At 36.9% G+C, this 27401-nt stretch overlaps 1 protein-coding gene across 1 annotated transcript in view; it reads left to right on the forward strand.

Moving 5' to 3' along the window:
- PUDP (pseudouridine 5'-phosphatase) overlaps positions 1–27401 on the forward strand; it is a 64129-nt gene that overhangs the window by 2243 nt on the left and 34485 nt on the right. Inside the window, exon 3 of the mRNA XM_030962984.1 lies at positions 21810–22028. Within this exon, the coding sequence (XP_030818844.1) occupies positions 21810–22028 (219 nt within the window). The remainder of the gene's footprint in view (positions 1–21809; positions 22029–27401) is intronic.

Here is a 27401-nt window from a genome sequence, read left to right on the forward strand (position 1 = left end):
TAAAAAGTTACACATAAAGTATGTATTGCATTTCAGAAATCTTTCAGCTGCAAGGAAATAGACTGAAAATACTCTTCAAGTATCTTCCAATACTGAGTAGTAAAAGTGACACTACCTTGGTGATTTTCATTATGTGCACTTCATTTCAGAGGACTTCAGTATGTTTCAGCCTCTGAATACTATGAAACGTTTAACATTCTTGGTGAGCCTATTTGTTTCATGATAAGCAGTGACCCTTGGGAGGCAAAAAGGCAGTCAGGAGACTGCTTGGACTTTCCCAAGATTTCTAAATGTTTCAAGAAATTTAGAATAATTTGGGGGAAAGAGTGATAAAAGGCATACGCAAATTAGATTCCCTCTGCCCAACGTGCCTACTGTAAATCTTCGGAATGAGACAAATGTTCATATTGATGTTAACCTACATAAGAACCCTGTAATCTTCTTATGAAATTTTTAATGTGCCACATAATGTTCATTGGAGGTGATAAAATGAATAACATATGTATTTAAAGAAGCTACAGAAATGGCCCAAATGTACTTCCTTTCAAAGAGTACAAATAAAAGTTTGGTATTGAATATCTATTATTGCTAACTTTTTTTAAGTGGTTGGGTGATTGCATAGTTTAGAATAAAATGTAGAAATTTGATTGCAATTTTTAGAATCTGAAGCTCCAGGTTTTGCAAAAATTTTTCTGAACAAAGTAGTGTCTGGAAATGGACATGACTATTTTTAGATGCTTTCACCTAAACCCTACTGATTTTATAGAACAAATATAAATTGATCTATAAATGACGAGAGAAATTGAGCATTAAATTTGTTGGATGTAACGTGTCATGAACTTGCTTTCTGTAATGGACGTACTTGCTTCTGATTAAGTAAGGTAGGATATCTTCTGATAGAAAGATTTCCAAAATCTTTGTGAGTATGAAGTCCTTAAATGAGGTCGGAGGCGTTCACAAGGTTCTTGACTTTGGAAACAATCCAAGTGTTACCCTATAAAACCTGCAGCCTATACTTTACTGGCTAATCCTTGGCTGTGTGGAAGTGTTGCTAAGTCTGATCAACTGATATTTTATCTCCCCCCCTCCTTCTAACATAATTGAGGCTGATTAAGTTGTCCTTGAGTTGCACCTTGATGTATCTGCTTACTTTCAACACAGAAGTTACTGCCTCTGAGCTGCCTGTGGAAGTCCTTCAACCCTTTCATTCAGAGTCCTTCTGTATCATTGTTTCAAAGGTTATCTAACACCAGTTTTTTTTGCATTTCTAATCAATGCAATTTACTCCTCCTTAATTTTTATTACCTAATCTTTCCCTTTGAGCTCTTGGATGAAATCTTAGGGGTGATCACGCACTGTTCACCCGTCTGTCAGCCTCCTTTTTCTGCATTTCTAATCAATGCAATCTGCCCTTCCTTTTTTCATTACCTAATCTTTCCCTTTGAGCTCCTGGATGGAATCTTAGGGGTGATCACGCACTGTTCACCCGTCTGTCAGCCTCCTTTTGCTGCATTTCTAATCAATGCAATCTGCCCTTCCTTTTTTTATTACCTAATCTTTCCCTTTGAGCTCCTGGATGGAATCTTAGTGGTGATCACGCACTGTTCACCTGTCTGTCAGCTTCCAGCTGGCTCCTCTCTATAGGGGTCTGTCGCGTGACGCCTCCTCCCAAGGTCAGGTCAGCTCTGTGCTGCCATGTGCTTCTGCAGGTGCATGCCACAGCCTGCAGCTCAACTCCATCCCACCTCTTCCCAAAGCGTAAGGATCATTGAGTCCAGCTCCTTGCAGGACTTCTGAAAAGTAGAACAGAGGACTAAGAGCCTTGTCCAAATGCTTCTTGAACTCTGACAGCCTTGGTGCCATGATGACTGCTTGGGGGAGCCAGTTCCAGTGACTGATCATCCTCTCATGCAGCTTCATTAATTATCATAGTTGGTTAGTGGTGCGCTGTGTAGTAGAAACCAGAGGAAAAGGAATAACTACATCTTAATTTTTGTTGTACTGCTGTACTTTCTCAAAAAACACCCACCCAAAACAACAACAACAACAACAAAAAAAAACCAAAAAAACCAAAACAACAAAACCTCCCAGCACTTCAATTAAGGCATTGCTTTTCTTAAGTTAAATTTCTACTTGATTTCCTACAAGTAATGACATTAAATGCTCAGACTTGTAGATTGCTTTTTCTTGAAATGTGGTAGTCTGTTCCTACAGAAGACGACTGTTCTAACTGATTAATTAATAAATTAATCATCTAAATAAATTAATTTAATATAATTAATTAAATATTTAATAATATTAAAAATATTAAACCTACTTATGCACTTATCCAACACATAGTATGGGGTTAACAGATAAAGGAATAACAACAACAACAGAAACTTGAGATATTTGATTCCTAAATAAATTCTGTTGTTACAGTTGTACAGTTTGGGTCTTGACATTTTAGCATATTGTAAAAACGTACAAAATCAATGCTAAAGATAGAGAAGGAAAAATCTATTTAACTTGTGCAAAATATAAAACTAGAATAATGCCCCCCAGGATCTATTGTATAAACTTACTGCGTAGGTTTCTTTTTAAGCTATGACAAGTAGTTTTTGTTATATAATGGTAGCCAATAGCTACCCTACTACAAAAACACAAATAGGATTGAATGTTGCCTTTGATGATCTGTGCTTAAACTTGGGCTGAAAACATTTAAAATTCTCTACAAGGTACATGTGTAATGTGAAAAACACATTCACTCTCTTGGGAAAATTTAAAAAGTTTATTAAAGGTCAATAGGAGATAAGGACCATAAAGCAAAGGTTATTATGGCCAGGTGCATCTTGGCACTCATCTAAGACCACACCATCACCTTCAGGGATAGCCCTTAAATACCTTTTCCCTGACATCAGCCTGTTGCATGTTGATAGACCTGTATGCATATCCATAAACTAGCTGACATTTTCCAGGAACTATTTTACATGGCTCCTCCTTGGGTCTGGCTTTTTAGAACATGCATGTTTCTTGGCTGTGGTTCTGGCTCCTTCTCTTTATCACTTCTAGTTTGGGCCTTGGTCCATACTTTCGTGAAATGGTGAGTGCTGATAGTTGGCATATCTGTAGCAGGTGTCCTTGTCCTGTGTTCATTGGGTGTTATCCCATCCAAGCAGGCATTTTAACACAAGCATAGCTATTTCACTACTATGTCTAAGCTTAATTAACAACAGAAATACAAACTATATCTTTATAGAAAAGTTACTTTAACACCATATATACAAAACCTATTTTAATATTTGCAAAAAGCCAATGTTATAGTATGTATCAATAACATGTAATAGTAACCTTTCCCAAATGAACTTAGGAAAATGGCTGCAAAGATAAGATATTTCTTAGCATTGTGATTAAAGCTGAACTAGAGCTAAACTAGCATGCGAAGAGCATGACACTTTAGTATAGGAAGTTTAGTCATGTATTTATTTTTGCTTCAATTTCTCCTAGGAGTAGGGATTGTTTTATGTAATTTATTATCCTTGTCAGTGCCCCTTAGTGTTAGAAAAGAATATCTTTACGTGAGATAAATCAATGTGTTCAAATATGAGAGATGGTTCCTAAAGCAGCTGAGTTTTGCAAGATACCTTCTCCATAACTCAAAGTCATGTTAGACTGCACAGGCACAGGTATGCCAGCTTGTGACCATTTCCAGAGGAATGGAATATAGTTAAAGCAACTGGGATCAGAAGTTTTTGCTTTTATGGCCACTGTCTCCTTTGTGTGAAGACCGCTGTGTTTTTTGCCACTTTTAAGACATTTCTGCATGGCTGGCCAGACAGGTCATCTCTGGTCTATAATATAGAAGAAATTAGCTTGCAGATAAATTCGTTGTAGTGTTGTGAGATTCACAAGAATTTCAGCATGTTTTCTTTCTCCCCATTGTTACCTACTCATCGTCACAAAGTCAGAAGTCAAAAATGTACTCTTTCTTTCATTTGATTGCACGTGTTGCCTAGGAGATGGCTGTTACAAGAAAACTGATAAGAGTTCCATGCTGGAGTTTGCTTATGTGCATGCTGTCTTATATTTAAAACAGCTTCCTATTTCTTCTGCATCCAAGCAAATAACACAAATTCCATTAAACATCAGTCCTCTCTAGATTGGTCTATGTTATGCCTTAAATGCAGGAATTAATCTTCTTAGGCTATAACCTGGCAATCTTTGTAAGCCTATTTTCTGCTTCTGTGTAGTGGAAACTTGCTTTCTTGTCATTCTCACTTTCCATCTGATTTTGGGAACAAAGAGGGAAGGGAAAATACTCTCTTGCCCCTGTGTTCAGTATTTGAAATTTGTTGCAAAACTAAAGAGATTAAGGATATTATTGGATTAGAATACCCTATAGATGCTTCATGAGCAAATCTTGGACATAAGTAAAATAGCTCCTCATTGAGAATTAACTAACCATAAATACAGTAAATAAGATTTGTCATATGCTTGAAAGCCAACATTTTAATTTAACAGCAAGAAAAATTTTGGCAAGAACATAACAAACATACTAACCCAGAGTCTGACTTCTATTATTCCCTTGATTGATTTGTGAATTGCCCATCCACATGGTTGCTTGTTGTTTGTGGTTAGAATAATCCAGAATCAGAGTAATTTCAGCATTCAACATCAGGAGTTTTTTGTGAGTTTTCATTTTGATTTCTGTAGTGGCTACCGCATTTCAAAATGCCACGGGCAGCATTAACAATGATTTTTTTTTTCCTTGAGAAATTAACCAAGGAATGCTCCCAAGCTGAAAGATCCATGATTTGATTTTAATGTTGTACAGGAATTACACACAAATGCAATGTATTTTTGATGCTTATTTATGAGTTGCCCCTGACCCAGAACATTTGGTTATAAAGTAAGAAATAAACCCAAAAACCGAGAAACCACATGCCAAACAATTAATCCCGAGAGTTTTCCAATTTCCCTTTCAATAATATGGCTTTTGTTTTCTGACTGTTACACACTTGCAATTGCATAGAGAGCCTGTAGTAAGTCGAGAGGTATGTTTTGAAAATGCTGGGAATGTAGAGGTTCTGTTTGGTGATTTTAGAGGTGCATACAGCAGTTAGACCATTTATAAAAATTAGTCTCTTCCTATGCCTAAAAGCGGATTTTCAAATCTGTTTGTAGATGATAAGGATTTGTTGCATACGTAAACTGTCATGTCTATAAAGTTCCAATTATTTTGCTTTGAATGTAAATAATAAGGTGTCATAAATGGAATAGAATTTCACACAAAGAAAAGGTGCATAGAATTTTCCATTATAATAACACAATTTCTAGCTCCTGTATTCCAATTTTCTTCTTACTTAAGAAGAGAAACATTAACAACCCTGGTTTTATTATTCTACATACTGGCAATAGTTACACTATGTACCATCTTGGACTCAGTTCTGCAGCTCTTGTTCTGAGTAGCTGTAATTCATTCATGTAGCCTTGTTGTGAGTTGCCTAATTGAGCTCTTGAGAGTGGAATTTTTCAGAACATCTTAATTTGGACAGGGCGGTTTCTGGTCTCTGAATTCGGCTGGTATATTATCTCTGAGACACAATCCTGCTCTTGAATACTGGCATTTACACTTCTAATGGAGGAAGAGGAACGGTGATTGTGGTTGCTATTATTTTTAACTTTTTTTCTTTTTTATTGGCAACAGACCTTAATGGAGATTACAATTTTCACACCATGATCATTGCTCTTTTTAAAACCAGGAACTATGTTAACTAAAAATACAGAAGCAATTAAGCCAATCTTCTCCTCTCAAACTTTATTGCATTCATTATGGACATCTCTGGCATGAAGTAGATACTGCTAATGATTGTTGCTGCTCCTATTATGTGTTTATGTACATCTTTGTATTGATACTAATTTCTTTCACAAGACTGCTGAGAATTATATAACCAACAAAATTTTTGTGTCTTAAAATGGTTCTCTCAGAGGCTCCTGACCTTGACTTATTCCTTTTTACCCCCTTTGATAATAATAATAAGAAAATCATTGTTCTGACCTAAGGTTTGTTGAGGTAGTGTTAACCTTCATCAAGATTTTTTTTCGTACCTAGGGGAAAACCATCCTCTATTTTTAATCACTGTTTTTTGCTTCCTTTGCTTCCAATAACTGGTGAAGAATGTATCATATGTGGCTCTTTTTTTTGTTTTGATGGCTGAAAACTTTTTTGAACTTTCTTTTTTAAGCAATATTTTGTTTCTTGAAGGGTTGCATACCTGTTGACAGTGTCAATTGTTGCAGTCTCCATGTATGCTTTCTGTTCTTGTGCAGCTTTTAATAATGTTTTTATTTTTCTTATAATGAATACCATATTCAGTAGTAGTTTGGTAGTATATATGATGCTGCATTTTGGAAAAAACTTTTATCTAAGCATACATTGCTCGTTCTCATGTACTTTTCCAAGCTATTGTTACGTATAATAGCTGGTTTCTTGTTAAAATGTATTCTTACTTTACTTCTCTCCCTCTTTAGAGAAAGAGGAAGAAAAGTATGACATATGACATGTGACATATTTTTGTAAAAGTCATCAAATAAGTACTAATAGACTGTATCTCATGAAGCAAGTTTATTTCTAGCTCTTGAATGATTTCATTTGGGCACTGTGGGAAGAGATAGGATAGAACTGAGTTACAGGCTGTGGCACGTGCCCATAAAATGCCATGATGGCACAAAGGTGCACAGGGGGGCACAAAGGAGCACAGGGGGGCACAGAGAGGCTGTCTCCACCTGACCTCGGGGGAAGAGGTACCACGCAGCAGAGCCCTACAGAGAGGAGCCTGGCAGAAGCTGACAGGTGAGCAGCACATGATCACTCCATAGAAGGACATTTAGAAAGTGTTGCTGTGAAAATTAGCATGTAAGGAAATGCTGTGCCTTGAAAAAGTGTATAAAACCAGCTCATTTTTTTGAAGAAAGAATTCAGATTCCCTCCCAGTCCGAGTCCATGCTTCAGTCTTTACAGGGCACCACTTATGGGTTAGCACTCCAAACATTGCTTTTTTCTCTACTGCTTGTTTTTGGATTGCCTCTGCCTGTGTGTGGTTCTTTTGGATAAATTTCACATGCAGCTTGTCTCAGGGTAATGCAAGGCATTTAAGAGGAAAGCCCACTTTACTTACTATTTGTCAGTCCAGTCTTTTTGTCTAACATCCATGTGAATGTGCTCATGACCTTTGTCATTATATAATATGGGCAGAGTTAGAGTGTCTCATTTTTCCAGCTCATTAATGTGTGCTCTCTGACCTGCTGTAATAGGGCCCCGTGTCACCTTTGCTCTCCACAGGATGGGCTCGTGCTAACCCTTTGCAGCAGCCCTGTGCTCGCACGTGCTGCACTCACTGGCTTTGCTGCCAGGCTGCTCAGCCCTGGGCATGGATTATCAGCTGTGCATAAATATGAGTTCACTCAGGTTCTTTTCCCACAGTACCAGTGTCACTGTATACAGAAAATAGCCTGTTTATGTCAGGGCATCTTTTGGAACATTGTGTCTTCAAAATTATCTTCTGCTTTAATTGCTCCTTTTGTATGCAATGTAAGCTTAAACAGAGTACCTATTCAAAGTAATAGAATATACCTTTATTTGATTACTGACCAGTAATAAGCGGGATTATATTTTTTGGATTGGGATGTTTTATGAGTTTGACACTGGTACTGGTCATTTGGGAACATTTCTAAGCGAGAGGAAAAAAATCGTACTAGTACTAGAAGAATTAAGTGAAAGATAATGTGTGTTTAATGAAAAAATAGGATTATAGTGTATCAGAAGGTTTGAAGTATGAGAAATTAATGGTTTAAGGCGGAGCATGAATATACTGATACATATTTCATTTGAATAAATTGTTCTATGGTAAAGATATTTTTCTTTGCTTGTTTTGTAATTTACATATAGGAACCTCCTTTGACCTGTCTCTCCAGGGCAGAAGAGTATACTCATGCATGCCTGTAAAGTGATATAACCTTGGATAAAGTCAGCATTCTGCTACAAGATCATTATTACAAAAAATTGCACCATGTGAAATGGTGGATCTTTTCATGCTAGGACTGAGTCTTCTCTATAGCATTATATTATTACTGGACTAACAAAGTGTTCTTTGCTTTATGGCTCAGGGGAGATGGAGCCATAAAGAGCTTATCACAATGTAATAAATTTCTAGTCTTTAAAAATTAAAAACAGTGTTTCATGGGGAACATGTCTCAGGAAAATGAAAGTATTTGGGCCACTAAGGTATTGTAGTCTATCTAATTGCTATTCTGCTGCCTAATAACTTTCACTGTTATTATTGTTGTAGATCATATTTTTATTATATTTACCCTTTTACCATTTTTAATTTAAATGTTTTCGTTTTTCATGGATGAAGGTATCTAGCAGTAAAGAGCAAGAAGTAGTGTTGCTGTTCTGGTTTTGTGTGTTCTAAAATGTCAAATGTTTTATGTGTCAGTTGATTGCAAATTCTAGAGTATTGCAAAATTTAATTCCTTGGAATGTTTGATTCAGAGTTCATTTTGCCTAGTTTACTGTTTATCGTGGCTTTGTCTTTTCCAAATTAGAAATGAACTATTCCCCTTTATTTTGCAGCTTGTTTTAAAGGATAGATAATGAGTATATGGATTTAACAGTAACAAGAGAAAATTCTCAGTTGTTAGGCTACAAAAAAACCCTGAGATGTGATCTGATTTTCCTAGAAATTATTCTCACTACCATCTTGAAATTCTCATGTTATCTGAGTCATCTTGACTTGGCAGCTGATTTGATAGTGCATATAAATAACTTTTCCCAAACCCCATGTTCTTTATGCCATTCTTTTTCTTAGAGGAGAGCGTCATATAAGTACATAATTCAGAAAGATTGTATTATGACTAGTTACAAAGTGCCCTACCTAGGTGATGTAGGATATCAAATGTGTAATATGGAGTACCTTACAGGTACTGGACTTTCCATGGGTAAAAGTAAAGGAATTGGTTACAATATACTGTAGTTCTGTTTATATAACAATCCTTTCCTTCAATCCATAAGAAAGTGGTATTGATAATGTAAACCCAGAAGCATAAATCATATATTCAAAAAAATAATTTACAATTATCTATGATTACAGCTATTGTATAACTGTACTTAATGGCAGTCTAATTCTGGAAAATGTATTACCCACTTTAATTATCTATAGTGGAGCCTTGGAAACAATTTCAGACTACCAAAGAAATTATTTTTTCACAGAATAATGATGATGATGATGCAATTTAATTGCTTTAGTACTGACAGTGTAAATGCTTCCTATTTCCAGTTCAAGAGCTACTTAAGCTCCTCTGTGAGTCCAGTGTAGGGAGTTAAAATCTCAAGAGACATGCTAGGTTTTGTATAATTAATAATTAGGATAGAGAGTACTGAGAAGAAGAAATCCCTCTCCTAAAGAAAACAGCTTGGTTTTTTTTTTGTTTAATTTCAATTTTATTTGTTAGTGGAAAAATTTTTAAGTTGTATAGAATATGAGTTCATGACAGAAATAAGGAGAGCCTGACAGCGCTGTAGCAATACCACCATGGTCTGTGTCAACACAAGGACAAAATCTCCAATCTCTTTGCTTATGACAAGGTCAATGACTAAAGCAACACTTTGTATTAGAAAGTGTAGACAGTAGCTGTAGTCAGCAGTGTGTAGTTCTCTTTTCTCTGATTGCAATGTTCTATAATTGGATTCTTTTATAAATAGTTAGATTTGCTTTTCAGAAAATAGAAGGAAAAAAAGGTATTTCTACTTGTTGATTACCAGGTTTGCATTTTTGTGCAAAATTTGTAATCTCTTTGAAAATACTACCCAGAGGTTGCTAGAAAGATGTGGCCTAGAGTGTGTGCAGCTCTTGCAGACAAGAAAGGTCTTTGGGTGACCAGCTGTTCTATTATTATTGAACTTGTACACCTCATAGTTATTTTTTCCTTACATTTAGGAAACATGTAAGTTACCCTGTTTAACTGGTTATGCAGCTCTAACTATATGCCTAGGATGTATTCCAACAGTTTAAAACATAGTGGGTCAAAAAGTATAGGACTTTTTATCTAAAAGTCATTAACTGACTTGGCTCAGTTGAATGCATTCAGCAAATAAATCAGACGCTTTTCCTTTTGTGGGAGAAAGGGTACTGGATTTTTTTCCTTCTTTGTTTTTTAGATAGAGTGAAGGAAGTTTAGGCTATTTTTGTAAATAAAGTAAAAACAAATATCTTCTATCTGCTTATTGAGCATATAAATTCCCAGTCTGTCTTTTGCAAGCAATGTTACAATAAAACTAAGAACACCCCAGCGTAGTAACTCCTGTGTCAGGCTTATTAAATTTCAGCCACTGGAGAGTGAAGCTGTTTGTGTCTCAAGATGTCAACTTTGACCTCAGCTTACAGAACTGAGGCAGGATTGAAAGAAAGTGGAATGACTTCTAGTCCAATTCTCAGTATCTCTTTTTATTTTTATCGCATTACTCATATGGAAGAATGAAATGATGGACTGAAATTTCTTGCACTCTTTGAGTCTCTGAACACATTTTTTTCATTTTGTAGGATACACAGCAGTGTTTCTTGTAACTCTAAGCTGTCACACTCAAAAGAGAGTCATAAGGTAATATTTCCATTATGCCCAGAACCACTCTCTAGCAAAAGAAGATTCAGCCTCTCCCCTTTGAGATACCTAAAAATATAACCCTTATAGCTACTATCAGAGAGTCTCCTTCCAGGTTTCCATTTCTCCTGTAGTCCTCATGTGAATTGGGTTCACTGACATGTTAGTGAGATTCTCTCTGAACCTTTTTGTAATTACAGTATTCTTTCAGGATTGTACTGTATATAAGTTTTATGTCTTCTTATAAAACATCTCTGATACTGTTTTATTATTTTTCCCATTTTAAACAAGAGATAGTGTATTTAGGTTAAATGCATTTTGATGTTCAAAGACCTTATGCTTCTTTAAAGTTTTCATAATGTGCTAAAATAATACAAGGTCAGTTTGACTCAAGCATGGGAGTTAAAAGTTTCTTGATCATCTCCTCTTTGCCAAGAAAGGGACACTCTCAGAAAAGCTTTAAAAGCTAAAATATTTTACTTGAAAGTGAGCGCTGGATCCAGTACTTCAGCCTTTAGGTACCTGACATGTGCCAAACTTTTAAATGTTGTCTGTGTCACTTCTACTACAATAAAATAATTGTGTGCAGTTGTTAAGATCTCATTATTGAGAGATGCCTCTATCCAAATTAAGGTGCAAGCAGGATCATACACCCAAATCAATAGTATGGGTTTTGTTTAACAGTAAAATGTGAGGTAGAAATATTAAAAAAAGAGAGGAGGGAGGGACAGACAGACTGACAGACAGATTAAGCAGAATATTGTCACCACCCATGGATCCAGCATCATCCCATTGGTCCTTCTTCACCCTGGGCTTCTTGGTGGTGAGGGTCCTGAAGTTGTTGAAAAATTTTCACTATTTATACATTTTAGCAAACAAAGGAATTGGTGTTCATTGGTACATAGTTCTCTTACTCTATTGGTTAAATAATTCCCTCACTTCTAATGTTAATTAATCCCGTGCCCAGTCTTTCTGAGTTTTGAGTCAGGGGGTTTCTTGAGTCAGTGGGTTCTGATGTCCCCCTGCCAGATTTAGTCTGAGCTGATTATAGCAGTGTTGCTCAGTTGGTTTTCCTTGTCCATAATCAGTGATATATTCTTGTCCCCCAGCTTTTTTTACCTCCCTCTAGTTTGAGATAACATTTAGACAACAGTACCACCTTTATCTTTTCTCAAGTTCCTGTCAGGTGGCTTAATTTACAGTCCAAGTTCCAGGAATCAATGCAGGCATATTTGGGGTAGACACCTTCAGTGGTTGCAGATGAGCGTTTGCTTCTTTACACAATTTGACACAATGGGCAAAGTCCTTCAGTGGTAACAGTGTTTCAGGCAGGCAACCATAATTTTTAAATCCTTACAGCAGCATAGAGGTTGATGAAGTTTTTTGCAGATGAATGTCCCTGGGGTGGTTTCAAACTGAGGTGATTTGAAATCCTTTCACAGGTATTTTGCATCAGATATTTAATTTTGAAATGTTTCTTCCATGTCTTGCTTGAACTGTAGTTGGTGCTATTTGCTATTGTTTTTCAGACTTCCTAATCAATCTGCATCCACCATATTAAGTAGAGATTTTATATGATTGGAGGTAGAAATTTTGGGCAATAATTTTCATGACAGAAGGCGAACTTAAAATATTCTGATAAGATTTTCCAGTTAATGAAAGTTAACTCGGTCTATTTTTAGTTATATAATAACTAAACTAGTTGTAGTTCTATCTGTAGAACTGTAGTTAGAATTAATAAATAACCAGTGAAAGTTCTAGTATTACTAGGTAATACTAGTATTATACTAGTAATTTCTACTACGAAATACTAGTATTACTAGGTAGACTAAAGCAGGTAATCAGAGAGGCTAAAGCTTTTCAGCAAAATTTCAGATACATACTGGGAGGAAAACTATGCAGATCTTCAGCACCAGGACTGAGGATTAGTGTGTAAATACTCATGAAGAAAACGAATGCTGTTAAAAATCTGTTATTGTGTACTAAACTCTGTAAGTGGCAGTTTGTTGGGGAATATTGTTGCAAAGACCTAGTACTGATGAGTATGACTGCACTTGAGTGACTGGCCTGATTTCCTGTGAATAGACATTCTTTTTGCCATATGAGGTGTTCTCAGTGCACAGCATCTGCCAGCCTGTGGTTCAGGTTCTGGAGTACAAATGGTATTTTAGCTCAGAAACACGAAAGCATTGTGTGTTGGATGGGGCTATGAGCAACCTGATCTAGTGAAAGGTGTCCCTGCTCCTGTCAGGGAGATTGGAATAGGTTGTATTTGAAGGGTCCCTTTCAACCCAATCCATTCTATGGTTTGTATATCTATCTCTCACTGGGTTCAAGAGGGCTTAGTTAAAAGTTTCTATGGCCAAGTATTATTTCTGACAATCTTAAGCAAGTTTAAGATCTTCTAAAGCAAATTGCACTCTCCTAGTACTTCTGTGCTTTTACCAATGATGTTGGGGAAAAAAAAGACCATCATTCGTGAAGGGTAGTCTTTCTCTGGGCTACAGGCTGTATTTGATCTAAGACTCAGTTGGAACTTGCCTCTGGCTTACTGCTGAGTCTGGAGGCAGGACAACTCTTGCTGTTGTGTGAGGCCTTTGAATATTCTGTGAGACTATCCCTCTATTCTGATCCTCAGTCCCTCATGGGAGGTGAGGGCTGTGGTCACATATCTTCAGAGAAGCCTATGGCTCACCTCTGTGGAAGTTCCCTGTTATGTTGTGTTGGAAGTTCCTTTTATTGGTATCTATATGATGGGTTTGAATTTTCTTCTACAGTTATCAAACAAACAGTCATTGCAGCTCATAAAACATAATTTTCAGTTCGCTGTATCATACTTGCCTCATGAATCTCAAAGATTTGATTCTTTTTTGTGTATTTTAGTTAGTTTAGTTATTATAGTTAGTATAAGAAGTGCCTGGTATACAACTATTAAAGAATTATTGTGACCAGGTCTTCTGCAGTATTTCTGTCACTTTGCTCTTGTACGTAGATAGTCTGTGGAGACCCTGGGGGGGCATTCCCTGGTGTAGGGAGACACAAGAAGCTTCCCTCAAAAATCTGTTAGACCCCATTGGCTCCTTCCCCTATTCCGATCTCTGTTCCTATGTCCCAGAGCCACGCCCCCCCCCTTCCCTGATTGGCCCTTGTCTTTGTACTTGAGAAAGCTGGATCCTCCCTGTGTGTCTATCTGGGACTTGAACATCTCACCACATGGCTGAATAAACATCTGCGGATATTATGCAAAGGCCCTTTTTGCTTCCTTACCCTGGACTATGCTAGCAGCAATTCAGCTTCCTACAACAGTCAGCCATGATGAAATGTCCTCACTCTTGGAAAACCAAGCCATTTGATGATGCTTGGTTTTCTGCTCTTCGTGTTATCACTGCAGAGAAATCACTCCATCAACAGATTTACCTCAAAACTTTTAGGCACTCTTGAGTGGACAGAAGAGATTGTCTTTATTAAGCTGTAGTTCTCTATGCTTTCTCTGTGGTAGTAATGTTTGACACATTGCCACCATTAAATTTAGAACATTGTCCAAAGCCACAGTAGAAATGTAATGTGTTTTTTTTTCCTATTGAAGTCACTCTGTCTTTTAAAATGTTTCCACTATTGAGGAAACAGACTTTTTGACAGTATTACAGAAAGTGATTTAGAAACATGTAGCACTGAAAGTCAAACATCTTGAATTTGCAGCTTGATCAAGTCTTTATATATATATATATATATATATATATATATATATATATATGTATATATAATCTCTGACAATATATGCATATATTCTTAGAAAGATGAAAGTGTTTTGAGAATAAGGAAATTGGTATTATGGAGAGACCTGTGATGTGCTGAAGAGAATTTTCCCTGTGGCCTCATGTTGTGTTTCTTTTTGAGGAAGAAATAAAGTTTCCTGACCCTTTTCCCCCTTTCACAACTTTTTTTTTTTTTCCATTTCTGCTCTTTTAGGTTGTGGGTTAAACAGAACAGCTCTGGGATATCTGTTTAAGGGAGGTTATGTTTCTTATAGATAGCTCTTCCCAGAGAAAGTATGTATTTGTATTTGGCTTTGTGTGGCAAGGTTTTGGTAGCAGAAGAGTTGTGTGGAAGGGTGGGATACAAGGATGGCTTCTGTGAGAAGATGCCAGAAGCTTCCCTGATGTCTGACAGAGCCAATGCCAGTCAGATCCAAGAAAGACCTGCCTCTGGCCAAGGCTGAACTCATTAGTGACAGTGAAAGCACTTCTGGGATAACAGATTTAAGAAGGCGAAGAACACCTGCTGAACAACAGCAGCCAGGGCAGAAGAGCTAGAATATGTGAGAGAAACAGGCCTGCAGGCGTCGAGGTTGGTGAAGAAGGAGGGGGAGGACATGCTCCAGGTGCTGGAGGAGTCCTGCTCCTGCAGAGGAAGGAGCAGCAGAGATGCGCGATGAACTGACCACAGCCCTCCTTCTCTTTCACCTGTGCTGCTGCAGGAGAGGAGGTAGAGAAGTTCGGACTAAAGCTAAGCCCAGGAAGATGGGACAGGTGTAAAGGAAGATTTTTTAAAATTTGGTGTTATTTCTTATTCCCCTGCTCAGATATAATTTCCCCAAATTGTGTCTGTTTTGCCTGTGATGGTAACTGGTGGGTCATCACTCCCTGCCCTCATCTCAACCCATGAATCTTTTGTTATATTTTCATTCCCTTGTCCAACTGAGGAGGAGGAGAATAACAGAGTAGCTTGGGACTTGGCTGAGTACCTGGCCCAACCAGGCCCAACTCACCAGACTCTTAATTAAGAAGATACAATTAGCTATTCTTCTGCTGACTTTGATAACACAGTGACCCTTCTAGTTTCATCTACCTTGTGGGGCGTGGTTTTACACAAGTGCCTTGGAGCATCTAATTTCAAAACAACTTTTTTAACCTTGTTTTGCATTTGTTGGGCCACTGGACTGCTGCTCTATGTTTTCAGCAACATCTCGAGAAGAGGAGGTACCCCCTTGGTGAAAGGCTAACTTCCCTGTGAATATGCTGTAAGCTGATAGGGTGTTCAGAGCTGGTAATTGCTCCTCTGGTTGAGAACATTGCTTGTATAAATTTCCATGGTATAGTAAATGATAGTGTAGCTGTTGCTTGACTTGAGTCTCCCCATACACATTTTAAGAAGCTGCGTCTCTGTAAACTGTAGATTTCCACACAACAGACAGGGTTTTGCAGGCATCATATCAACTGATGTTTGCATAGTTCTGTCTTTAATGGTTAAGAGCCTAAGAAAGCATATCAGGCAGTTTCTATGAATCAATAGCTTTTCTATTTTTAAACTAATGAGATGCTGTCACATAGTTGATGCTTAATAAGTACATTTTTAGAATGTTTTGTATTAAGCCATGTATATTGCCTTTATATTTCAAAGTTTGATTCCCTCATGCTCTGGAATTGAAATACAGACTTTCTTTACGTTTTCATGTGTTGTTTTGCATTGGTGCCAGAGTATTGTTTACAGCTCCACATCGAAAAAGTTTGCATGCTTTATTTGTGAACTATTTCTTTCACTTCACTGTGGCATTAAAAAAGAAGGATAAGGTGTATATATGAATACAAGATAGCATTAAGATATGTCTGCTGTATTAATGTAAACTAAAAGCCTTCTGAATTTGTTCAGAAGTTTCTTCCTCTCCCCATAGAAGTACCATGTTTCTCTGCATATAAAATGAGAAATTGGCTTCCTCTGTAGCTGCCGTTGAAAAATTCTCCTAGTAATATAAGCCCACAGGGGGAAATACATGATACTCATTTGGGAACAGTCTCATGCAGCTGCTGTTGTTTGAGAATCAAATTTACTTCCTTTTTAAACCTGTTAGCAGTAACTTGAATTCATGGTAGGATCTCAGAGAAGGGCAAACAGACTGACAGCACTGAATTAGCCAGTAGCAACATGTTTCTCTGGACTTAGTAATCACAATGCAACATGTTTGTCTACCTTGGAGTGTACTTATATTAGCATTCAGGTACAAGGGAAAATAAGAAGTAGGTTTGCAAAAATTAAAGCTCCAGAACAGTCTTATACCTGCTCCTTACTAAAATGAATAATGGATATTTTCAGTGAGTTTTTCTAAGTGCTAATCAAAAATGTAATGGTTTACAAATGATTACTCAGTTAAATTGGAAGCAGTAATTTTAATTTTCAGCAATTTTTTTTCCTGTGTCTTTAGAAGTTATGGTTTATCAATCTTGTAAAATGGTTTACTAAATAACTTGTTCTTTGTAAGTAGCTTATGATTTTGAAGTAGCCATTATTTGGTGCTTGATGTTTATTTTAATAGATACTTCACCTTCCTTTAACTTCCAGGGAGCAGTAAGATGAATTTAAATGGTACTGGTATGAGAGTGGAAAGGTACAAGACATGAATATGACAGCAGCATTTCTCTTGGTTTGGTGGTCTAGACTGCCTTTAGGTTCAGTTTGCCTGGTTGGGTACATCAGCCTTGACATTTAGGCATGGCTCAAATGTTTCACTTGAGCATGTGTGAAACCAGCGCTTATTTCCTCCTGTGGCAGTGAAGTGGGTATGTCTAAGATGATAAGTTTAGATTTCATTTTTCTTCCTAAACAAGTTCATGGGAGGAATGGGGGAATACAGTGAAGAATGGAACATTCCTTTTCCTTGTGTACTTTCAATGCAAAGCATTTTGAACCACATTCCTTTAAGGAGCCCTTAAGTCAAGAGGCTCCAGGTTGATTTGTATTCATTGGCTAGTACTCATCCTGAGTTTCATTCTTTAAAGGACACTTTTGCCTGTAAAACACAGTTCTATACATACACCATATAAAAGTAAATATATGAAAATAAAGGCCTGTATGCTTTATATATATATATATATATATATGTACAAGCATATAAATTGTTTATCTGTATACAAGTGTATATATGCACGTAACATAATAGCATAAAAAATGTCAGGGTGTGTTAGAAAAACAGCCTTAGGGCCTTAGGATGGATTGAAGGACTGAGTTTTGTTTTCTGAGCTAGTGCTTTAACAGTTAGGCTATTATGCAAAAGGTAATTTCTGTTGCCTGCCTTCATCATTCCTACTTTTGCTGGGCTGCTGTATGTGGTTTTGAGTTCAGCTGTAAAACTGCTGGGTTTTTTTTTTCCTTTTAGCCATCGTAGGTGACCACAGTCATGCATTTTTAAACTAGCTTTCATAGTAATGAAAGTGTGAATGGAAGAATATTGATGGGGAAGTGCAAAACTGACCTTTTGACACAAACTACAAGACTGCTATAGATGGTTTATTTAGAAAAATGGGTTATTCAAACAAAGAACTCAAAACTAGTGATTAAGATGAGCAATGGCTAAAAGGAGGTTTCATGCCCACTAATCTCATCTACTTGATAAACTAGAGATTATTTTAGAATAACAATAACATAATATTCAGTTAGAAGATGCATAACCTTCTACAAAAATTAAGTTCTGTATTCATGAAGTTACAATTTTCTGTCTTAAGCTGTTTTTATGTGTAAGTGATAAACATGAGGCTTAGATACTGTTTTGATGTTTGCTGTACCCCCAGCCTAGGTAGATCTGCACATCTAATTGTGATTCTGCAGTGATTCAAGCAGATCATGCACTCCATATATTCACTGTGGTGTGTTTCCCAGTGACCTGCAGGTCTTCCTGAATACATGTCAGCATATTTTTGTGCCAGATCACAAATTGAGTGATCCAGTGCCTCTGTCATTTTGGTCACTTTATTTGTATTTATTGTGGCTGGCTTTTACACACTCTAAACAACACCAGTGGAGCTGACTATGCTTTTATATTGAAGAAGGGTCACTATAAAAATGACTAGAAGATGATATGTGACTAGGGAATGAATATTACTCATTCCCAGTGAAATGTAGCAAGCAGATGGACAGTACATTGTGCTGATAATGTCCACATAAAAGATATTTCAAGAGATGAGAGCTAAAGATAAAAAGAGTATTTTGAAAACTTATGCATTTACTCAAAATTGCAGGAGCTAAAACGTCTTGCTTTTCCTTTCCGTTATTAGAACAGGCCACTACCACATATGTCCTGTTGTGTTCTCAGTTTGTATTCCTGATGGAGGCTAGCAGCTGGGGCTGGATTCACTTGCTGAAATGTGTCAGTGTGAAACACTTGGGATGCTGTAGGGCGTCATCTGGCTGCTTATGCCATGAAGTGTGAGTCGTGGCCAAATTACCTTTTTAATGTTAGATGTGTGTGGGTGTCTTGGGCATACCAGAGTAAATACCAGTAGGTGCTTGTAATTAGGCACTTGAGTTGGACTTCTAATTCTTCTTGCTTGTGTCATTTGATCAATGGGTTTTATTTGTGTGTGGGAGCTAGATATAGTTTGTTTTGTATAATAGATTTATAGCAGTATGAAATTATGCTTCACTGATATATTTAGACTCTGATCAATCCTTTGAACTGTGAGTAGCTTCTTTCTTGTTACAATGGTGAAAAAGCTAGCTTGCCTTTTTTTTGAGATTTCTCCTTTCCAATACGAATAAGAAATCTTGAGGTTATATCATTATTTAGTATTCATGTAATGCTCTTTCATTATTAGGGAAACATATAGATCTTCTTTTGTCTTCAATCAAAAGAAACATGTCCTTATCTGTTATACATGCATGTAGAAATTCAGCTTTATCAGCAGTAATCTTCTCAGATTCCAGTTGGATTTTACACTGTATGTGTACATAATTTTTTTCCTCAAATTTCAGATTTTATTTGTGTGCTGTAGTGAAACATATCTATTTCAGCAAGTAAAATGTCAACATCCATGCTTTTGTCATCTACTCATGAAAATTAAAATCATGTTGATTTTTTTAAGGAAAATAAATAAAATTTAATTCACAAGTCAGCTATGTAATATTAAAAATGCAGGACACTATTAAAGTAGTATATTTAGCAATAAAGTTGAGGCTTTCAGTTCAAATAGATTAACGTGTAATTATTGTAGAGACCCATTGGAAAATTTTCATATTCTAGAATTTTTTGTTTCCTTGCTTTGTTTTAATTCTGCTTATCTTGTACTATTTAATAGGATGAGGATTGATTTTCAGTTTCAAATTTAAACTTAGGTTAAGAATTTTATGTCCTTCACCTGGTGAGTCTGAAATACAGGAGAAAAACTAGTTTATAAAAAAAAGGCAAGTGAGAGCTGAGAATTTAAAAAAATTGTATTCTTAATTTACATTCCTAGCTTGCAGAGAGTACCAGCTGGCATTTTCAAGCAAAATTGAGGAATTTTTGTTATTGCTGTCTTTTCTTTTCTCCTTTCTTGTATCAGCCAGCTTAGCACTTTTCAGAGCCCATTTGTCTGTGTTTCTGTTGTGATACCTTTATGTGTGTTTGAGGGATATCCAAGATCCCTTGTATTTTTTTCCCTTATGTGTAGGTGTTTGAGGAGCATTTACAAAGAGTAGTACAGGGTTTTTTGCCTCTATTTTTAAGGTAAGAGGTGTTTGTGAACCCCTTGGTGCTCTGTTAAACATTCCAGACGAGTATTTTGGGTCTTCATCTGATCTTTTGGCCCAATATCCCCTCTAGTTACTGGGAGGAGGCATGGACTAGAGCACTCTGACAGCTGGCAGAGAATCTGTTCTGCACTGCTGTGGGTTCACACAATGGTGAAATGGCCCCTGTGTTTCTCATTTGCTTTCAGATGAGACTCATCTGCTGATCTCAGGATGACATTACTGTGGTGAAGTAGGGAGTGTTTGTCAGACTTCAGGGAAGGTCTTGGCGTCTGTTGTAGTCATGGGCTCTGTGCTTCTTTCTTCAGTCTGTGTTCTTCATAGTATCTTTGTTAAAGCTTAACGTTTAATCACTCCTACATAACTAATATGAATTCAGAAATTGACACAATATCCACATGAATAATTTCACTATTTTATTATCTCCATTGAAAATATTTTACTCGGCAAAGGACATGTTGATAAGTGAAGTCCCTAGTTTCCGTAAATAAATCTCATAAGAGCAACTTGTTTCTTTGCTTGCTTTTGCCTTTTATTTCTAAAATGATGATAATAGACATATCTTTAGAGATACAGAAGGCAGAGACATGCATGAGAAGGAAATTAAAGGTTAACAGAAGTAGCTGACTTTACAGAGGAGACTTCCTAAAAAGGTAAATACTCTGGTAGAAAAGACAGTGTTTGAGATCTTTGCTGAAATGAAGACAAGTGTTGAAAGTACATGTCATCCCCATATTAGTGTTAAATTTAGTGTTAAAGACCTTCTTTTTCAAAAATTTGTAGGGGGAGGAGGGAAGGAAAGGATGAATTGTTTGTTTGTATTTAAAAAAATAGCTTTAATCCTAAAACCACCTTTGAGATATAAGCTGATCGTATCACTGCCAAAATTCAGTCTGAAGTTTGATCTTGTCTGAAATCCACGGGAAATACAGCTGAGTGTGTTTTGCTTGAGTAATCTCTTATAAATGGAATGGTGCCAGCAGCTCTGTAATAGTGACCATAATGTCTTTGAAGACACTTAGAAGCTTCCTCTCAAAGACACTCTTAAATAATTAAATCTTTTTTCTTTTTTCAATTTACATGGAATATGTAATGGCATCCCCCTAAAGTACCAGATTTCCTTCCCTTCCCTTCCCTTCCCTTCCCTTCCCTTCCCTTCCCTTCCCTTCCCTTCCCTTCCCTTCCCTTCCCTTCCCTTCCTTCCCTTCCCTTCCCTTCCCTTCCTTCCCTTCCCTTCCCTTCCCTTCCCTTCCCTTCCCTTCCCTTCCCTTCCCTTCCCTTCCCTTCCCTTCCCTTCCCTTCCCTTCCCTTCCCTTCCCTTCCCTTCCCCATGAAAAGCATAGAGTACTTAAATAAAGACACTGCTTGCGAATTTGGATAGTGAAGAAAGGTGGTGAAAGAGCAGATCCAGATAGTTATTTGTTGAGACCCTAAGATACATTTTCTTAATGCAGAAATGACAGTTTGAAAAACCTGGGTCGCTTTGAGGTGATGGGAGGAGCCTTGGTTCCCTCCTGCAAATAAAGGGAGGCATTTTATCCACTCTGCTCCACCTCCGTGCCCTCTGGCTCCTGGCAGTTCATGCTCTGATCTTTTATGTGGTCTCTTAGCAAGACCAGCTGCCTACTTGTTTGTACATAGGTTTAAATTTCTTTTTTTCTTTTTTTTTTCAGATACTGAGATTCTCTATACAAAAGTGTATGACGAGATCTGTAGGCGTTATGGAAAGAGCTATACCTGGGATGTGAAATCCTTGGTTCTAGGTAGACAAGCCCCAGAAGCAGCAGGGATTATTCGAGATCATCTAGATCTTCCAATAACCAAAGAAGAGTTATTCAAGGAAAGTCAATCGATGCTGGAGAAGATATTCCATACTTCTGGGTTGATGCCAGGTATGTTTCTTTGCAGCATTTATAAGCTCTTTATGGAATTATTTAAATGCTAATCAAGGTAGAAGTCTGTAATCTGCCTTCCATAAAGCAGTCACTTTTACAGATTATGTTTCATTGCTCTTGTTTTAGAAAATTTACCAAATCTACCTTTTTTTTACCTGTTTAAGAAAGGATATTTTACCTATTAAAGTTGACAGAATTTTTTTTTGCCCTGTTTACTTGGAGAAAAGCTTTTTTTCATGTTTTAAAAGAACAAAAAAGACTAGATACATGTGCATGAATTCTGTTTGGTAAACTAGACGTTTTTTGTAACTTTTTTGGCAGCTGTGTTTTATGTGGCTATGAGCACAGTCTTTGTTAAGCATAGATGCATTTGCCTGCACATATAAAAGTATGTGTGCCCGTGGGTTCTTTATGTTGGAATTATTCTCACCTAACCCGAAAATTATAATTCAGATACTGTGTCTGAGTGTGTCAGTGGAGAAGGAGGGTTTTTCAGGTTGTACTAAGACAGGGGAGTTTCCTTACCTTCTGAAGATATGCCTTTTACCAGTGATGATGTAGGATGCTCAAGTGAGTAGCTTCAACGAGGTAACTCAAGATAAGCAAGAGGACCAATCTTACCTGTAAAGTGAATGCATTCTTTTGTATTGAATTACATTTAGATTTGAAATGCTTAGAGAGAAATCATCAGCCATGCAACACTATCAGGACCTAAAGCTAGGATTGCTGCTAACTTTATATACAGTGTTAAACTTTATGGAGCAAGTATCAATAATTTATGATAAAAAAAAACAAAAACAGAAGGACTATAAAAATGGTATTAGAAGTGAAATAACTGCATGTCACTGTACATGTTTAACAGTTATAATTTTTTCTCTTTGAATGTGTGCTCGTTTGTTCTGACAATTTCTACAGCATATTAATATTTTAATTTTTAGAGCAACTTTTTTATACCTAGTTTTATAATGCATTAAGAAGATGCAAGTTAAAAATATGTGGTATGTTAGGAATAATTAACAAGTAGCAAAAATAAAAAGTGTGATTTTTTCAGCAGCTTAAAAAGCTTTAGTATATTTTGTGTCCAACTTAGTTCTCACTTAGTTATCTCTCTAATGTCATTTATAGGCAAGATTTGTCAAATTGCATCTCTCTCACTTATACATCCACCTGACACTGTAAGCCTAGTTAAACTTTCCAGAAAACAAGAAAGTTGGATTGATGTGGGTTTTTTTGTTTTTATCTCAAGCTTCTGGGACTGACTTTTCAAATATATCTTTTGCAAGTCAAACAAAAAAAAAAAAACGTGTATGGGTTTAGATAATGCCAGATGAACAAATAGGTAAAATGTTGGGTAGCACAGAGGAGGTATTCTGTGACTGCTGAAAACTGTGATAATGTGGCTGAGCTGGCTTGAACAGAGTTAGAAAGGTGATGGAACAGATTAGCCAAAGGAAACATGAAGTTTTCTACTGTTCCTACCTTCAAGAAGTGAATTTTGTACTTACTGAAGCTGGACTATTATGGATGAAGCAGGCCAGATTTGTACTAGGAGAAGCAAGTAAACATTTTCATCACCAAAATTGTTCAACTGATTATCTTTTCAGTTTAACTAAATACACATGATAACTTTTTTCAGTCCATTTTCTAAAGTAGAATTGATGTGAACTAGGATACAAGCTGAATTGCCATGAATTTTGGGAAACCAGGATGATGCAAGCTGATAAGCTGGAGGAAAATGTGTCCAGCTACTTACTATTCAATTTCTTGAAGAACTGTTCTCCAGTTAACCAAATTTTTAATCCAATTCTGTCTTTTTGTATCTTCTGAGGATGTTTATTAATGGATTGTGGATTTATTCTACAGTCACTTAATGTTGTTGAATTAAGAATGGGCTTCTTGATTGTGTTGTGCAAAATGTAAGATTGTGATAAAGTTTTGAGTTTACCATTGTTCTCTGACTGAACTGATCTTTCAGATGGTTACAGGTAAATACAGGAAAGTGAAAGTTAATTGTCATATTAATGGTGTAAGAGTACTCTAAAGTGCTGTGTCTCTGGTCATCTTTTGACAGTTAATAGACAGATGACATTATATTTTTCAAACTGTTTCTAAAAGTTGTGAAAAAAAATTGGATTGAATTTTGATTTGGTGGAAAGCACTGCTAAACAGTGACCAATGATGTTTGAAAAAGTGGCTCAAACAAAGTGGCACTTGTTTCTGGATGAGCTATGCACATGATCTTGCCAAAGATGATAGCGCTGTAAATTCCTAAATCAAGTAAAGGTATGTCAGTGATGACTACGGATAGTGTGGAAGTTGAAAGAATATTTAATTGGCAAAGCAGTTCTTCATCTGACAAGTTAGAAACTTGTCCTGGTTCTGACTGAGATAGAGTTTATTTCCTTCTTAGTACCAGGTGCAGTGCTTTGTTTTGGATTTAGTACAAGAATAAAGTTGATAACACACTAATGTTTAAGTAGTGCTTGCCCCAAATCAAGGATTTTTCCTTTTCTCATGCTCTGCCAGTGAATAGGTGCACAATAAGCCAGGAGGGAGCATGGCCAAGACAGTTTATCTGAGCTGGCCAAAGGGATATTCCATACCATAGCACATCATGCCCATGTATAAACTGGGGTTGGTACCCAGGAGAGGGACCAACTGTGGCTTGAGGATGGTCTGGGCATCAGTCAACAGGTGGTGAGCAATTGTATCGTGCATCACTCTTTTTAGATTTTATCTGTCTCTCCCCCTCTCCCTTTCATTTTACAACTAGTAGTATTAATATTATCATTATTACTTTGCTTTTATTATTAATCTGTTCTTATCTCAACCCACAAGACGGTTTCTTTCCCTGACTCTTCTTCCAGACCCACCAGGTAGGAACATGCACAAAGTGAGAAGCTGTGTGGTACTTAGTGTCCTGATGGGGTTAAACCATGGCACAGGCTGTATGACAGGCATACCACTTGGTGTACAACACCTCTGAGACATAAGTGACTGAAGACAGAGTTTGGGCTAGTTCAGTATGGCCAAGCTGACAGACAAGCTTCAATACATCAGGCTGTGGTCAAAATACAAATTTCATTTAACAAGAGGCACCATCCATTTCTAATATGGAATTTTCTGGTAACTATTTGGGAGTTTTTCACAGTTCGATTTATTTTTAGTTCTGAAAGAATGTTAAGGAATGGTAATTTTGATTCAGTATAGAAAGAAATTAATCCACGATGACACTTAAAAAATGACAGGCCTGCCACTGTGCTACTTTTCTAAATATTTCTGTCAGAGTACAGACATTGTTATCAACAAGAGTAATGCAGTAGGCTTTCTGTTTCTGCAAATGCATTTTGAGTGTTTCTATGTTTCAGGGAAGTGCTTAGTCAGAAGATGAGGGAATGACAAGCAGAACAGAAGAAAACCATGCATACATATATTTACCTATACGTATATAGATGTGCTTTTGCATAAACCTAGCATATATAGAGTGAGAAAAACTGAACTCCAAATTATGCAACTACCAACAGTTGCTGTAATCATGTCAGGATTGTGAAACTACTGTTATTCTTTCACTGTAGTCTCTGGGTTTTGGCTCATCATCATTATCACAAAGCACAGATCTTTAAGGATCGTGTGGCTGTGTATGCCTTTCAGACATTTTCCATTCCTGGACCATTTTCATGATAACTGGGATTTGGTTCTTGCATCTCCTCTTCGGCCAGTGCGGAGTTTGATGTGCAAACTATTTTCCAGTTCACATGCAGTTGACTGTCCTTTGCAGCCATGAGAAGATAATTTCATACCTCAATTTTAGTGCCAAATGAAGCCAGTCAGCACAAAAAGAGAAGAAAGGATAACAGTTTAAATGTCAATGGCAACTCACTCCAAATTTCTTTTTTCTTGAACAGTTCAATTAAACCAGAAGTCTAGTTTGCTTAACCATTGCTTCCTTGATTCATGTTGTGCCCTTGACAGTTAAACAGACTTCCTACCGTGATCTTTTTTTTTTCCTTGCTGTTTTTGTTTCAATGGAAGGAAGCTCTAGTGAGTCCATGCTGGGCTCAGTGAGCCTGTAACCCCCTAGAGATTAGCCAATTAGCTGCAGACTTGGAATGATGCTTCCTGTTAGGCTGAAATCAAACATTTGACCTTTACATCAAGTCCTAAAGGACTGCCTCCCAAACGTGCTTTTATCAGGAAATCGGCAACATAGTTGATGCAGGTTTTAAATTATGTAAAATTTAATATTTATGTTCCTTCTATGGTCATGCATGTGTCAGTATGTCCAGATTCAAATGAGAGTAATGATTTGATGAATAAAAAGTCTCTCCGACCAGAAGGGTCTCTGAGACTTTTTAGGGAGAAATAAGATGAGAAGACAAAATTCCTTCTTAATAGTCATGGCCTTCCAAAGTGAGGGAGTAGGCTGGTAGTTTCCATCTCCACTTTTGTAGCTTAATGAAAGGATGCCATACCACTGCAAAAAGCATTTTTAAACAGTGTGTCATAACAAAGAAAGAAGCAGAGAGTTGTGTTTCCATACTTTCATGAGATTCAGAAATATAGAATAGAATAGAACAGAATAGAATAGAATAGAACTTTTTCAATTGGAAGGGACCAACAAATGTCATCTAGTCCAACTGCCAGTTCAGGGCTGACCGATTTAAAGCATTCTTGGCACTTAAACCAAGCAAGGGATAACCACACCTCTGTCACACTGTCACCTTCACAGCAGCAATCCTGACTTCACCTGAGTATTGAGAGCAAGTGTATAAAATTAATAGCATCAATGGTGAGCTTGCCATTGTTGTAGCACACCAGACTTCATAAAAATATTTTTAAATTATTTTATTACTTAAGTTAACAAACAGCATCTTCTTTTTCTAAGTGAGGTTGGTTTGTTTTGCTGAGGGCTCTTAGTGTTCAGAGGCTGCTGAGGTTTCTTGCCATAGATTTGTTTTTGTGAACTTAAGGATTTCCTTATCATTGAATTGGTTAGAAATCTAATCGATGTGACAAAGCTGAGTGCAAATGTTAACTTTTCTTTGATTAAAGAAAGTGATGAAATCTTGAAAAGCTCTACCACATATCACATTCAGTGTGGGAACTGTAAATGATTTTGGGAAAAAGGGGTAGTCTTTTTAATACACAAGCTATATTTATCCTTGAGATTTCCATTTGTGTACAAGTGGACATAAATTATCAAGAAATGCATAATGTATGCACAGTTAATTTAAACACTGCATGGACCACTTCGGTTTCCTTTAGTCTTTTTGTCAGCAGTAAATCTTTTCTTCCAGATATACACCAAACACTCTTGGGCAGCTTGTTTTGTGCAACATTACAGTAAAATGAAGTTGACTTGAATATGTG

Source organism: Camarhynchus parvulus, chromosome 1 (assembly GCF_901933205.1).
Source record: "Camarhynchus parvulus chromosome 1, STF_HiC, whole genome shotgun sequence".
Lineage (NCBI taxonomy): Eukaryota > Metazoa > Chordata > Aves > Passeriformes > Thraupidae > Camarhynchus > Camarhynchus parvulus.